Source organism: Anoplopoma fimbria, chromosome 22 (genome assembly GCF_027596085.1).
Source record: "Anoplopoma fimbria isolate UVic2021 breed Golden Eagle Sablefish chromosome 22, Afim_UVic_2022, whole genome shotgun sequence".
NCBI lineage: Eukaryota > Metazoa > Chordata > Actinopteri > Perciformes > Anoplopomatidae > Anoplopoma > Anoplopoma fimbria.
Window position 1 is genome coordinate 1,858,256 of NC_072470.1, and position 15,487 is coordinate 1,873,742.

A 15,487-nucleotide genomic window follows, 5' to 3' on the forward strand; every position below is an offset into this window, starting at 1 on the left:
AACATACTATAGTATGATTTTTTTTCAATTGGTTTTCGACATGCTATACTATGACCTTTTTTTCAACTTTTTTCGACATGCTATACTATGACTTTTTTCATCATACTATAGTATGACTTTTTTCAACATGTTATAGTATGACTTTTTTTTTTAATTTTTTTCATCATACTATAGTATGACTTTTTTCGACATGCTATTGTCTGACTTTTTTCGACATGCTATACTATGACTTTTTTTTCAATTTTTTTCATCATACTATAGTATGACTTTTTTTGACATACCATACTTTGGCTTTTTTCGACATGCTATAGTATGACTGTTTTTTTGACTTTTTTCCACATACTATAGTATGACTTTTTTTTTTTACTTTTTTCGACATACTATAGTATGACTTTTTTCAATTACTATAGTATGACTTTTGTTTTACTTTTTTCCACATACTATAGTATGACTTTTTTTCAACTTTCCTGTATATTATTGAGGGTGATTGATAACAGGATACCTTGATGTTATGTTGTTTGGCCTCCCTTCAAAGCACTACAACCAGCAGAGGGAGCCAGAGAGGCTGATATTTAAGATAAAAATAAATAAAGACACTTGATACAAAATGCTGCATATTGTAAGTCTTTTTTATTGCTTTTGTGGGATTTAATATGATTGATATCGATTTCTAAAAAAACATCTCACATTTACATGGTCCAGTTAACCTTGGAAACCTCATATGCTGTCTAGTTCCTTTTATATACTTGTCCCTGTACAAATAAACCAAAATGATTAGCAAGTCAGATACATAACCATCACTAGTATGCATCTGAATCATTGTGCATTACCCATGTGTTTATTGATAATCACATGTATGGAAGCAGAAGGGCTGAAGGCTAAAAACCCAGGAACATCATTGGCACCAACAATATGTTACAATAAGACATAAAGTCAACAGAAATTGAATTAGCAGCCTGTATCGAGCATTGGTTCATTTTCATTTGGAGCACCAGTCTTTTCACCATCAGCCTCTCTGGCGCCCTCTGCTGGTCGTAGTTCTTCCTGTGATTTCACCTTGAACACGTCCCACCTCTCAGGAAGGATCCCCTTGTTAAACAGCAGAGAGGCCATATATGAAAACACCAGGATGGAGGTCAGAGCAGACAGCATGCAGATGGTCTTGAACGGAGCGTGCTGAACGTAAACGCCGTCCTCTAAAGTGCACCCTGGGAAAGCGAGGATGACAGGAAGCTTGAACACGGGCTCTCCGCACAAAACCCTCATGACAAAGGCAACAACATAGCCTGCAACGGCCCCGTAACCGTTGGAAACCCGGATGAAGAGGACGCAGATCAGCTGTGGGAGCATGATGGTGTAAGCAAGGTCGGCCCCCAGGATCCAGAACACCAGGATGCTGCTGTCCAGGTAGGTGAGGGACGTTCCCACAATCCCAACGACCACTATGGAGCAGCGAATCACCCACTGCAGCTCCCAGTCTGATGCCTGAAGAGCAAATAATATTTCAGTGAAAAGCAGAGGTGACCAGACTTTCCTCTCCACCCTTTCCTTCGTACCTGATGTCTGATGACCTTGTAGATGTTTCTGGTGAAGATGGAGGTCGCCGCCAACAGACACGAGTCCGTCGACGACATTGAGGCACCGGCGATGGCTCCCATGCCGAGGACGAATATGGCGGTTGGGGTGAGATGCAGAAGGCTGATGGGCAACACCATAGCGGCCTCTCCTCGCTCATACGGAGACGGCGACCCGTACGAGGTCAGATTCCAATCTGGAACATGAGGAAAGATGCTACATGCTAATCGGCTAATAGTGTATCATAAGTCTGGCTTTGTTTACAATAAAAAAGACAATATTTATAAAGCACTATTACATAAAATAAGAGTGAAAGACAGGAGATTCGTATCTAGAACTACTAAAAACAGTCGAAAGCTGCCAGTTTACAGAAATATTAGCAAAGCAGGAGTAAATATTCTTAATTCTGACTCGATAAATCATAATTTTGACTTCTTATCTCATATATTAGACTTTGTAAGGTCCAGTGTGTAGGATTTGATGGGATGTATTGGCACAAATGGAATATAATAAGTCTAATTGCAATCGCAATCTGCATCCTCACCACTAGATGTCACTACAGCCTACAAACTGGTCCTTTATCACAAGTCTTTTCAAAGTCATTCCTAACTTATTGTCCTTAGTTTCCTGCCCGGTCTGTCATAAATACCTGTTGAAGCTGCAACGGCACCGATGAGCACAGGAGGAACTCCAAGAAGAAGGACGACGCCGGCTGATATGAAGCAGATCCTTCTGGCTGTAGATGTGGAGCTGGAGGAGAGAGTCCTCTGGTGGAATTCTTGAAATGCCAAATTTCCAACACTCTGAGAAAAGAAAACACAGTAGACCAGATTATATGTTAACTTTTTGGTGTTACATTTAAAAGAGTACTCGTTTACTAATTTATCATTACACTAAATGTTATTAAAGTCTTAAAAAGGATTAAAACTGACACAGTGGGCCTGAGATTCCACATTTACTCCCATTTCAATAGCTAGCGACTACATTACCCACAATGCAAGTGACATAATTTGAGAATATAAAATATAAAGTGCATAATAATTTGTGTTCAATCTGGCTTTTCCACAAACATAATCATTGTTACAAATTATTCCAATTATGTTTATTACCTCACAATTTACAAAATTTACAAAATATGCAAATATTGTTATTTCAAAAGTTTTACTCCACTTCATCTTACCATCGCTAGGAAATTATCAATCCATCTCCACACTTCATTGTACTCAATGTGTCCGAGCCAGGGGGCCTGATATGTGTGGTTGAATGCTGTCTGAATGATGTCAGTATACGCCTCATTAGCCAGAACAAAGGGCGCACACAGCCACTACAAAGAGAGAAAATCACACATAAATAATGAATACATTGTGTCGTTAATGTGTTGGAAAAGCTGTGTTGTTGGGGTTCAACTCACCAAGCTGCAAAACACCAATGAAAGCTGGACGACATCGGTGTAAACGACTGAGTAGAGACCTCCGAGGCCGGTGTAGATGATGGCTATGGCAGCAGAGATCCAGATGCAAAGACTTAAGGGCAGACCGGAAAAGACGCTAACAGACACCCCTGATAAAGGCATAAAAAAAACCACACCCATACATGTAGTTAAAACATAAAATGCTGTATGGATAAAGTTTATTATATCAATGTTTTTTTAACACCTCCTGAGGACAATGTGCCAGTGTGTTCATGTTTTTTATTACCCAGAGAGATAAGTGTGACCGGAGCCCACATCACTTCACTTATAAACGGAATAACGGCCAGAAGCCCAGTCAGCGTGTCTCCATACTTCCTCTGGAACGGATCCATCACAGTGATGTAGTTTTTTTCCCGCATCGGCTTTGCAAAGAACAGCCCACCTTTAAAAAACAGATAGGGTTTATTTGTCAGGGCTCAGAACCTTGTCTTTTTTTTTTTTTTTTTTTTGCTTACTGTATTGTTGAAAATTGTCAAATAATTGCTGATTAGTAAGGTCAAGACATTTTAATCGTGGCTTTTATGCTCTTTATATGATTATTCTGGATGTGAATACCATTTCTGAAGAGGATCTTACCGATAATGAAGGAGAAGGACATTTGCAGAGGAATAAGAGCCCAGATTAATCCCTTTGTGGGGTCGTAAACTGTCTCTGCAACTCCAATGATAAAAGCCCCTCCGACCCATGTGGCTGCATCAGGAAATGAACATATAGTGTATAAACATTAATGCAATAGTCATGTGTTTCAGATTAAGAATCGCTACTAATGATGTCATGAGTATCGTTAAGAATAAAAAGTTGTAGACACAAAAACTCACCAGTCATCGAGAAGACTCCCACCACTAAGTTGACCCTCCGGTTGGCCAAAAAAGAGATTTCCATCCGTCCACCTGGTGTGTTTTTCTCCATCCTCTTGGATTTCACAGATGCCCAGATGCCGATTCCCAGCACAAGCAGGTAGAAGATGACCATCATTATCAGACCTGGTACATGGACAGCCATCGTGGAGCGTTTTCTGGTGGTGATAAACTCAGGAAAACAACATGCAAGTTAGAAAGGAACTCTGAGCTGCTAACAAGGAATGAGAGGAGAAGAGCAATGTGGTGTGAAATATCTAAATGTAACAGGCAGCTGCAGTCAAGGCCGTTGTGGATGTTTTGCATGGCAACCCCAACCAGATATTATCTGAATAAGTGTTTGCTGAAGTCGTTGCATTACTTACTGGAATGGAAAAGTGTCCTTGACATATTTCTGTTATGACAGGATTCTTCTAAGTAGTTACCTTGTCCTCATTCAAATCAGTCGACTTTCTGCCTCTTGTGAAACTAAGTTGCTACTTGAGAAGATTCCCTTCTGAGAAAACAACGCAATGCTTTTATCTAAACACTGCACCGTGTGAGAGAATAAGAGACAAAGGATCAATTACCAATTAGCAAACCTGATGTTTTATAAAAAGCACACATGTCAAAATTACATTTAAAAAAAGGCCCATTTGAACATGTTATTGATGTTTAACAGTAAACCATCATAATGTGGATATAATAATATTAGAGCCCAAATTTAAACATACCAAAAAAGAATCATAAATATAAAGCAATGACTAATAATATAACTGCCATGATTGACATGAAAAAGCACCAAAACACCCCTGATAATGCGTCAACTCATCATGAAAACTCAGGATCATCTACTGTCTCATTTCAGATATGAATCCTACTCATCCCTGAAGGGACAGTTCACCTCCAGTTCTGCATAGTGATAGAGTTGCAGCGTATACTTCAGTAGAAAAACAAAAAAAAAACCTTTTGTATAGAGTCCAATGCAACAGAGAAATGCTTTGACATAGCACTGGACAATTAAAATCCTTGCATGAAACTTTCTTTGTGAAGTTTTCTGCAGAACGACAAACACATACGCCTCTTGGATAGATCCTTTTGGTGTGCCCTATAGGAGCAGAATAAACTACATAAGCAGGAGCATCTACAACCCAACAAAGACACGTAGAAAAACAAAAGAAACTAGAATTTTGTGTTCAGCATTGGTCCACAGGCAAGTTTATCATCTAGACCAGTCTTTTCGTCATCAGCCTCTCTGGCGCCCTCTGCTGGTCGTAGTTCTTCCTGTGATTTCACCTTGAACACGTCCCACCTCTCAGGAAGGATCCCCTTGTTAAACAGCAGAGAGGCCACATATGAAAACACCAGGATGGAGGTCAGAGCAGACAGCATGCAGATGGTCTTGAACGGAGCGCGCTGAACGTAAACGCCGTCCTCTAAAGTGCACCCTGGGAAAGCGAGGATGACAGGAAGCTTGAACACGGGCTCTCCGCACAAAACCCTCATGACAAAGGCAACAACATAGCCTGCAACGGCCCCGTAACCGTTGGAAACCCGGATGAAGAGGACGCAGATCAGCTGTGGGAGCATGATGGTGTAGGTCAGATCGGCGCCCAGGATCCAGAACACCATGATGCTGCTGTCCAGGTAGGTGAGGGACGTTCCCACAAGTCCTGCTACCACGATGGAGAGACGGATCACCCACTGCAGCTCTTTATCAGACGCCTGAATACAAAACCATACAAAACTTGAATATTTAATCTTCTATAAAATGTCTGTGGATGATATCTACAGAAGAAACATATGCTAAGACCCAGTCTAGAGGCGAGGAGCACTGCACCTGGCTCCTGATGGTCTGGTAGATGTTGGTGGTGAAGATGGTGGTTGCAGACAGAAGGTAAGAGTCAGCAGATGACATCACTGCAGCAGCAATCGCTCCGATGCCAAAAGCAAAGATGTAGGTCGGGGTTAAATTCTGAAGGATGATGGGCAACACCATGGCCGACTCCCCTCGCTCGTATGGAGAAGGAGAACCGTATGAGGTGGCGTTCCAGTCTGAAACACAGAACAGACAACAATTAGAGTTGATTCAACAACCAGACATGACAGATTCCCCAGAAGGTAAAGAGTCGGGATTACCTGTCGAAGCCGCAACAGCTCCGATCAGCACAGATGGGATTCCTACAACGATGACAGCTCCTGCTGCTATGAAACAGATGATCCTGGCTGTGGCAGTGGAGCGGGAGGACAGCGTCCTCTGATGGAAATCCTGAATGGCCATATTGCCCAAAGTCTAGAAAAGAGACAAACAAAGCCACACTTTATCCCCATGTTGTCAACTCACAAGATGTTTAGCTTTTGATAACTGAGATGTGTTATGAAATAATATTATAATGAATGTAGTACACTTCATTTCAGATAGAAAAAAAGACAGATTTTAAACCATCGTACTGTCATGTTTTTTCATCTTACCATCACTAGAAAATTATCAATCCATATCCCGACGTCATCATACTCAAGCCGGCCAACCCAGGGGCCCCCGTATGTGCGGTTGAACGCCGTTTCACTGATGTCAGTATAAACGTCACTCGTCAGAACAAAAGGGACACACAGCCACTGTGAAAAGAGGAAATCAATCAGAAGAACACATGGGAAACACATCATCTTTAATTGTATTTGTGTAAATAAAAAAAATAAAAACACACCAAGCTCAGAAACACCAGTGAGATCTGGATGACATCGGTGTAAGCGACTGAATAGAGACCTCCGAGCACGGTGTAGATGATGGCGACCACGGCAGAGATCCACACGCACACACTGAAGGGCAGATCGATGACCACACTCATGGTCGCTCCTGTAGTGCACAAACACAAACAGTGCACAGAATGAAGGGAGAGTATGAGGATAAGATAAAATAATCCTTTATTATTATTACAGGATTACAGCAGCATAGAGACAAAATAAGGGGGGTCAGAGAGTGAATGTACTTGTACACACCCAAGGAAATGAGTAAACCAGGAATCCAGACAACTTCAGTCATGACTGGAACAACGGCAAGAGCCGCAGTCAGTCCTTTTCCATACTTCCTCTGGAACGGATCCATCATACTGATGTAATTGTTCTCCCTCATTGGCTTTGCAAAGAACATTCCACCTTTAAAAAAAGGATGAGAAAGAAGGCTTTTCATACTTCAGAACATTGTAAACCATCAATACAGCGAGTACAGACTGAGCTGGATCCCGTCACAAATAAATCTAAACGTGGGAACAGTTTAAAAATATTAAAGGCAACAAATGAAACAATTAAAAAGGTAATAAATCAAACATTGCCTCATTATATAATTTGGCTTTTTGGCAACTCCTTGGCATCTGTCAAAGTGCAAACTGAATGTTGTTTGTGGTTAAAATAAGCAGCCAAAACAATTGCGTAACCCTGGCAAACCAGTTTTATCTTTTTTATTGAACACTTAATGTCCCTTATTTGAAAACACAAGTATCAGATAATATGAATTTCTAAAGTAAATGGTTCATCCCACAGTTACAGTAGATATAGACGACACTGCTGGAGAGAAACACGTCATGAAAAAAGGACAAATTCCAAAAGCATTGTATTGAAACTGGAAGAAGAGACTTACCGATGACAAATGCGATGGACGTTTGCAGAGGAACCAGAGCCCAGATTAGACCCTTAGTGGGGTCATAAACCAACTCTGCAATCCCAATAATAAAAGCACCTCCAACCCAAGTAGCTGCAGTAGAAAATAAAATACATAAACATACATGCATAACAATGGTTGGGTCAGTAATGTGCAGTATTTTCATTCTTCAGTCTGGACTTATATCTGTGTTGTGCGTCCCTTCAATGTGCACAAAGGCAAAGCACATGTTGAGCAGTACATACATCATTCAGACACCTTCAAACATACACCTTTTGAAATACCTGAGAACCCAAAGTCTTCAATCTGTGCGCTTCATAACTCACCAGTCATTGTGAAAACCCCCACCACCAAGCTCACACTCCGGTTGGCCAAAAAAGAAACCTCCACCCGTCCACCTGGGCTCTTCTTCTCCATCTGCTTAGACTTCAAAGACGCCCAGATGCCGATTCCCAACACCAGCAGGTAGAAAGCCACCATCATGATGAGCCCTGGGACACTGAGAGCCATGGCTGACTATACTGGCTGACTATACTGGCTGACTATACTGGCTGACTATACTGGCTGAGACTATACTGGCTGAGACTATACTGGCTGAGACTATACTGGCTGAGACTATACTGGTTGAGACTATACTGGCTGAGACTATACTGGTTGACTATACTGGCTGACTATACTGGTTGAGACTATACTGGCTGACTATACTGGCTGAGACTATACTGGTAGACTCTACTGGCTGAGACTATACTGGCTGAGACTATACTGGCTGACTATACTGGCTGAGACTATACTGGTTGACTATACTGGCTGAGACTCTACTGGCTGAGACTATACTGGTTGCTTCTCCTGTGCACAAGAAACTCTAGAGCACAGGCGCCTGCCCAACTGGTTTATAGAAAATCCTTCACCTCCTTCCAGGCGATCAGCTGATTATTGAGCAATATCAATAAAGAAGCTCCCGTGCATTCCAATTCTCTTCTTTCCTATTCTTCTCGTTTGACCCGGATGTACTTCTACACCCGCTATATAACCGACCGACCCCGGCTCATATTTCGGCTGTGAGAAGCGAGGAACGAGGAGGGGTCTCTGGGTGAGGAGGCAGGACCGAGGATGCGCTGGAGCTGCCTCCAGACACGCCCCCTTCACCTGTGCGTCCTCTGATGTACAGGTCACCATCACCTCTGGAGTCCCAGGAATAACAGATGAAAAGTCAGAGAGAGAGAGAGAAAGAGAAAGAGAAAGAGATGGAGATGGAGATGGAGAGAGAGAGATCCATCAACATTCTTGGGTTTATAGAATTGCTAGAAGTGATCATGTTCATACATAGTCAATATGAGCGTTTCCCTCATTACATTTCATGCAAAACCGAAGCGAATATGTTTTATAACACAACAGCATTTTATTATAAATGTGAATGTTTGTTTTCATTGTTTGTCACTGACCTCTAGAGGTCATTCCAGGAAAAGAAAATCCAATATCTTTAAATGGTTTTATGCACTTTAAAGCATGCACATAACCAATACATTTGTGGTCAATGCACTTGAATGTGCAGCACATTTACATTCATTTAACTCCTTTGTCCTCCAACAGGGGCATCCTGCAGCACTTGAGAGCAAACGAGAAAACTGTGGAGGTCACCTACGCTCAGAGGGGGGGGGATAGGTGGGACAGAGGTGGGACGTCCTGTTTTTACACCCGTCACTGTAATTATTATTATTTTACTTCTGATTTGTGATTCAGAGCAGCATCCTGGCTCTTCAGCTGCCAGTTTTCTAGCGTCATTCTTCACAAAAACACTGAAATAAAAAGGACTAAAAATATTTTTGGGAATTGCAAAGTAGAAATGTAGCTGAGTCTTTCCACAATAACGCCATTTTGCATGGTGGATTAGCTGAGAGAACCCATGCAGAGGCAACACGTGTCTTTTTTCCTCAGACAGACAATTTTGCAGACGTCTAAAATGTACAAGAGGATATCATTTGTGTCACTTTTTCCTGAAAGAAGTGACCCATTTGGAGCCTAACCATCTGCCGCTCTGCATGTTTCAGCTCACGGCGTGGCAGGCGTGTGTTACCTGGGCTGGGTTAGGGTTGAAGAAAAACAATGAAATTACAAATGTTTAAACAGAAGAGGAAAAAAACAATAGAGTTTATGAACTAGTAATTGTACAGAATTACATGATGGGACATTTTTCCCTATGGGAATGAGGAGTTGCCACTGTACAGGAGATTTAACATTTCTCTCATCTACTGTCAGTGCTACCCGACTCAACATGGAGCTTTCTGTTTCGGCTCGTCTATGTGTGTTAAGAAATCCTTATAAGGCCTCACAAAGTATTAATATGACCGAAATCCAGTTTAATCCAATTAAACCGAAATCCAGCTCTCATTTTGAACCGTGTAATGACACATCTGTCTACGCCTCTGACTTTTTAGATTAACCCAGAGCAGGATTAGCATGTACCTGCTCTCTGAAACCCAGTAGGACTAGTCTGTTTTCAATGAATCTGCATTAGTCTACATTATACTGCTGGCTGCTCTTAATTTAGAAGGGCTACTACTTGAATTTGGCTTTTTGAAATGTGCAAGTTTATCCACATCAATCATATCTTCCCAGAGTTCAGTTTGTATATGGCTGTGTCATTTCCTGTGAATCCCTCGTGCATGTGCACACTATTTGAATTCAAACTATGTTGTATAAAGGTAACAGGTGATGCCAGCCATAAATACTATGAAATATTGGGTTGGATGTGTTGAAACACAGGAAGTAACAACTGTACACGGTATACACTTTAAGGAGGTTTCTGAACATATGTGTTTTCTTTCCTCTAGGGTCCAGACTTTCGCATTGCACAGGAGGATTTTCTTCTCATCTACACACAGTCCTGGCGGAGCTGGCACAGAGTGAGAGAACAGACGTCCATCCTCCACGCCGTTTATCATCGGGTTGATGGAGACACTGCACAACAAGAAACTGTCTGTCTGTCTATCTATCTAATAAAGTCTGCATTTTTTTTTTTGCAGGATGACATTAACAAGCTGTGTTTATCTTCACTAACATTCGCTTGGCCGTCACCTGCTTCAGGGATCTTACTGCAAATGACACACACACACACACACACACACACACACACACACACACACACACACACACACACACACACACACACACACACACACACACACACACACACACACACACACACACACACACACACACACACACACACACACACACACACACACACACACACACACACACACACACACACACACACACACACACACACACACACTGGAGCACGATAAATAACTGTTCTGCCTCATTTGCTCTATTTTTCTTTGTCTCCCACCCTCCTTCAGCTGAGCTGTAAAACTAATTAAGTCTTCATTGATTTTCAGTTTTTCTTATTTCTCGTGTTCTTAAAGTCTTATTTTAGATGACAGTTGTTTTTTTTTATTTGCATTGTTGCCTTTGAGTCAAGCTTTGGTAAATGTAGAGAAAAATCAATCCCGCCTCTCTCTCAGCAGTGGGAGCTGTCCACGAAGCTGCTGCTGAACGCCGTGAGCACGGCGCTCACGTCCTGAAGGGGAAGATCTACCAGAACCACGTGGTGGACGTGCAGGTCACCAACAGCAAACTGTACCGTGGAGCCACACGTTTACTCCAGGTATGGAAAAGTGCACCAATAACGGGCCAATAAAAGTGTTCTAAAGCCAAAAAATGAGCCCCAAATCTTATCAAAAGTCTTGTTCCCTTTTTCAATATATGTAAGTTTGTCCACAGCCAGACAAAACAACAATCCATCAACTTTGCTTGCTTGGTCTATTCGTGGATTTCCATGGAAACAGCTTTATATTGAGCTCACATGGTGCACTTTCCTTATTAAACTGAAATAATTAAGGTTTTAGAACTAGATTTGGACACTGATGTCCCTCCACAAGACAGATAATAATAATAATTCAGGACATATTGTATGTTAAGTTGTGCAAAATCCCAACACATTTGCAAGTAATCATCAGTAGATTGACAGCAAACACTGAAAGATGTCTCCTTCTGCTTCCAGAAGCTGTCTGGTTGTCCGGAGTCCCGGTGTGAGGAAGCTCTCCTGAAGGCCGTCTACCAAGCGGACACGCTGACAGTGGACATCACGTACTCTGCCAGAAGCGTTACCAAGGTGAGGAGGCGGTGCGGTGCGTGAAGCAGAGGAGGAATGTATGGATGGAGGCGTGTGTGTCTGTGTTACATCTTCTCCGTGCGTAGGTGGTCCCTCTGGCGTTGGTCTGTTTGCTGACCGGTCGCTCTCTCCTGGAGGCGGGGACTCATTTGGAGCAACAGCCAATCGTGAGGGAGGCCGTGGAGGCATGCCTGTCATAACTGACGCTGCATGGCGTTCATGTAATCAACCCACTATTCCCCCTCCACAGAGAGTTCATAGGTCAGCAGATGAACTGATTTCTACCACATTTAGTGTAATTATGACACCGAGTCAAAGGTCAGCCATTAATCGTTATGTTTTGATTATTATAGGCCAAAAACTAAGCTGTTTGGAAGCAAGAGGTTGAATTTTGGCACCTGGAGGCCTTAAATGCAACACAATGTTGTAACACTAGGGGGCAGGCTTGACACCTCAACACAAGCATAATAACATGCAAATGTACAGTCAGTGTGCACTAATAGTCATTGCTTTTAAAAAAGTAGCTTAAATTATGTATGTACAAGATGTTAAAATATAGTGTGTTCAATAAAATCAGGAAAATTCCCCCCCCCCAAATTGTAATCTGATGCACTGTTGCTGTAGGGCACATGTTGCACATGGGTGCTGGTGAAAAACAAATGTGACTGAACTTTTTACTTCTGTCCATATTGTGGAGTGACAAGTGCCAGAAGCATCAAGTCATTTATCATAAATGTACTATAAATATTCATGGTGCCACTTTCTTATAAAACACACTTTATAGATGGCAATAAAGGCTTATAACAAACTAGTTTATTAATCACCGGAGTTATTTTGTCTGATGCAAAGCTCCTAGAGAGCCAGATAGAATATAGAACAAAGGTTTTTAAAGGCTGAGTAGTACCAGTACCCTGTCCTTCATGTGTAAAATCTTAAAAGAGGTGTACTGGTTCAGGTATGTATGGATTACTTGGGTTGTTACTGACATCTGGTGCAATACTTGTTCAATACTTATTTTACCCACTGTATACTTAGAGACTAGAGGACCAATATTGCTGTGTTTCGTGAAAATCTTAAAGTCAGTCTACTGTCCAGATGTGTGAACAACAAAATCTGACTTTACAAAGCTTGGTGTGCTTCGACTTGCTTACCCATGAGTGATCGTTGTGTGTGCAGACAGGACAACCTCCAGGAGAATCTTGGTGGCACTGCCTCCTTTCATCCTGGACGAGCCGCTGGCTGAAGACACATTCACACGCAGTCTAAGAACAGACACGCTGCTTTTTGTTTTGTTCACACGGGAGCACAAGCAACGGTTCTCAGCCCAACCGCTGGATTGATGAGGAAGGCCTTTTGACGTTTGGCGAGCTGCTGCATCCTTCGCACCATGCTGTGAAAAGTGAACGTGCAGCCTGGAATGGGCTCATCCCTGATTTTTTGGGATGTAAAAAAAACAAAACGTTATTAAAAAATTTAAATGGATATTTCACACACAATTCTTCCCTAATTTACTGACTTTTTAATGCCATTATATGAATGCACACACCTGGCCTGATGTGAAGGATTGAAGCAACAATGCAATTGGTTGAAGCCCGGTCAATGTCACGCGTCAGGGGGTTGGACTGCTCCGAAACAGGAAGTGAAGGCTCATAATCTGGGGACTGAGGAATATCAAATATACGTTTTAAGAAAAATTGAACACAAATGCTCCATTGAAACACTCTGTAAACCAGACAATCCAAGGATTAGAGAAACATAAATTGAACTACATATAGAAAATACTTTTTTTTCTAAGTAGTTGATTTGAAACGAGGATAGTTTATAAATAAATAAACTGCAATCACTGAAAATGTACCAAAGCAAACTTCAACAGAGGGGGTCGGACACAGAAACAGGCTTCCCAGCCCTACCGCACGGTGCACAAAAGATCCAAGCGATTCTCAAGCAGTGTGAAAATATTTACGCCCCAGCAGCTTGTGGATTCTAATACGTTCCATCGCTCTCAGAGTCAGACTGTTTGCTGCAGAGCGCCTCGCTCCCTCCGAAACTCCCACGACTGTCTGTCATAACAAGCCGGCTAATTGCTGTCGGTGACACAGTGGTGAGGACGTTTTTTTTAATCTTCCATCGACAACGAAACGACTAATAATATTCCTCCTCGAACTTTATTTATACATCCTTCTTTTTTTGACACAAAATGAATTTCACAGTACGCTGTAAAGGCCCGAGACTCTCTGTAGAGTGATGCTTATGTACTATTCACTACTGGCTCACGCTGATTATTAATGATATCAGACATCTGAAGCACAGTTTGGCGCTAAACTCCCTGAGTCAGTCCGACACCAGAGCTGTGCGTGGGGCCGCGTGATAACTTAGTCAAAGCCAGGATGAAGCGCCTGCAACTTTTCTTTGCCTTTCAGTAACCACCTTCAGTGACTTGGACATCATCGCGTTTTCAACCTGTGTTCAAAGTAGCTCTTTATAAATATTAAAAAAAACCACTTGACCTGAGTGGACCGTGGCGTTCCTCGTGCCTCGACTCGATCATTGACCTTGGCATTGACCTTGGCGCCAAACCGTGAAAGGTCCTTTGATTTCGAGCGAGCCGCGGTAGCTCCTTTCCTGCCCCAGCTCTGAGTGTCGTTCCTATAATTCTTAACCCAAAGGAGCAAAAAAAGTCATCAACGCTCAAGTGGTTTTAGTCTCATAATCTTCTTCTCATAACACCCTGGAACACAGAAATGTCAATTTTTGTATGTTCGCCAAGTCAACTCCAAAGCAATTTGCTTGGAAACAGTTGGCCACATTGGAGGGGTCACCTTCTGCTGATCGCTCATCATTATCTGCATTTCTGTGCCTGAAAAGGAACCCCAAACATCCCTGGTTTAGATTTAAAATATGTGAGGAGATTTGTCACACTGTCGGTGATCAATTTCCTCTGAAAAAATGTATAAAAGTGCCTCTGTGAGCAGAAAATAATGAACATGACATGCCTGTATGATTAGTTACGACTTCAGTGTGCTGAGCTTCCCTGTGAGGTTTTGCAGACAGTCAAATGGATTTTCAGTCCCCTATATGAAAGCATTTAACTGCTGTGTTTTTAATTGGGATGAAGGTAGCATGGAGAAGGATGAGTAATATATTTGCAAAAATAAATCTAAACGTGCGGGGAGAAATTACTATTTTTTTCACGTTCACCACTTGATCCGTGTGCCTTTTCCTCCACTCTCAGACTCCATTTAGGTGCTTGCATTATCTTCAACTGTGGGATCTCTATTCGGAGCCAAGCCGAGCTCCGGCTAAACTTGTGTTTTGATGTGCTTCTCCTACTAATTTGTGATTCCTGATTCCAATCGACTCAGAGCGAGATGATTGTTTGGATCTTTTGAGGTTTACTGCTGATCCAGGAGCTGCTGGCGCTGCCTATACTTTTGTGTTGATCGGCGCCAAAACCAAATCATCAGGAAGCATTTGATCTCCATTCCTCCGGCGTTTTTGCTAATTAATTCGGATAAATATTGCACAGTGGAGACTGCACATGCCACCTTTATGGGAGGAGGTTTGGTTTATGCATGTACATGGCATTTTTGTACATTATTTGTATAATTCCCCCTAATACTGTTAAGTAAGAGCTTTTTGTTGCATATGAAGCCTCATATTTGCAATAAAAACAGGAAAATAAGTTTAAATTTGTTTGGATCTGCATGTTTTCCTTAGATGTGACACAATGTGCAGCCTTCACTTTAAGGATTACAGTTTTTTTTAACTCATGA

General features: G+C 42.0%; 2 protein-coding genes across 3 annotated transcripts; both read right to left on the reverse strand.

The window, feature by feature from the left end:
- Positions 1-628: 628 nt before the first annotated feature.
- On the reverse strand, positions 629-4,387 carry LOC129111742 (high-affinity choline transporter 1-like). Its single transcript, XM_054623823.1, has 8 exons — positions 3,865-4,387; positions 3,623-3,736; positions 3,273-3,428; positions 2,987-3,135; positions 2,756-2,899; positions 2,225-2,378; positions 1,557-1,771; positions 629-1,485 (listed from the first exon to the last, which is right to left on the reverse strand). The coding sequence occupies exons 1-8, from the start codon at positions 4,046-4,048 to the stop codon at positions 949-951; spliced, it is 1,653 nt and encodes a 550-aa protein (XP_054479798.1). The 5' UTR covers positions 4,049-4,387; the 3' UTR covers positions 629-948.
- A 138-nt stretch (positions 4,388-4,525) lies between these two features.
- Positions 4,526-8,597, reverse strand: LOC129111741 (high-affinity choline transporter 1-like). Of its 2 annotated transcripts, none has more exons than XM_054623821.1 (8): positions 7,864-8,597; positions 7,517-7,630; positions 6,880-7,035; positions 6,588-6,736; positions 6,355-6,498; positions 6,022-6,175; positions 5,723-5,937; positions 4,526-5,607 (listed from the first exon to the last, which is right to left on the reverse strand). In XM_054623821.1, the coding sequence occupies exons 1-8, from the start codon at positions 8,045-8,047 to the stop codon at positions 5,065-5,067; spliced, it is 1,659 nt and encodes a 552-aa protein (XP_054479796.1). In that variant the 5' UTR covers positions 8,048-8,597; the 3' UTR covers positions 4,526-5,064. The 2 variants fall into 2 exon arrangements, with proteins under 2 accessions (XP_054479796.1, XP_054479797.1); XM_054623822.1 differs by having other exon boundaries at positions 4,530-5,607; positions 8,446-8,592.
- Between the last annotated feature and the right edge of the window lie 6,890 nt (positions 8,598-15,487).

Excerpts from the sequence above, each read along its gene's own strand:
- LOC129111742 (XM_054623823.1), bottom strand. The coding sequence starts at position 4,048 with ATGGCTGTCCATGTACCAGGTCTGATAATGATGGTCATCTTCTACCTG. Across the intron at positions 2,379-2,755 it reads TTGATAATTTCCTAGCGATG|AGTGTTGGAAATTTGGCATT; the intron begins GTAAGATGAAGT and ends TTCTTTTCTCAG. Across the intron at positions 1,772-2,224 it reads TGCCGTTGCAGCTTCAACAG|ATTGGAATCTGACCTCGTAC; the intron begins GTATTTATGACA and ends CTCATGTTCCAG.
- LOC129111741 (XM_054623821.1), bottom strand. The coding sequence starts at position 8,047 with ATGGCTCTCAGTGTCCCAGGGCTCATCATGATGGTGGCTTTCTACCTG. Across the intron at positions 6,737-6,879 it reads TGGTTTACTCATTTCCTTGG|GAGCGACCATGAGTGTGGTC; the intron begins GTGTGTACAAGT and ends TGTGCACTACAG. Across the intron at positions 5,938-6,021 it reads AGCTGTTGCGGCTTCGACAG|ACTGGAACGCCACCTCATAC; the intron begins GTAATCCCGACT and ends TCTGTGTTTCAG.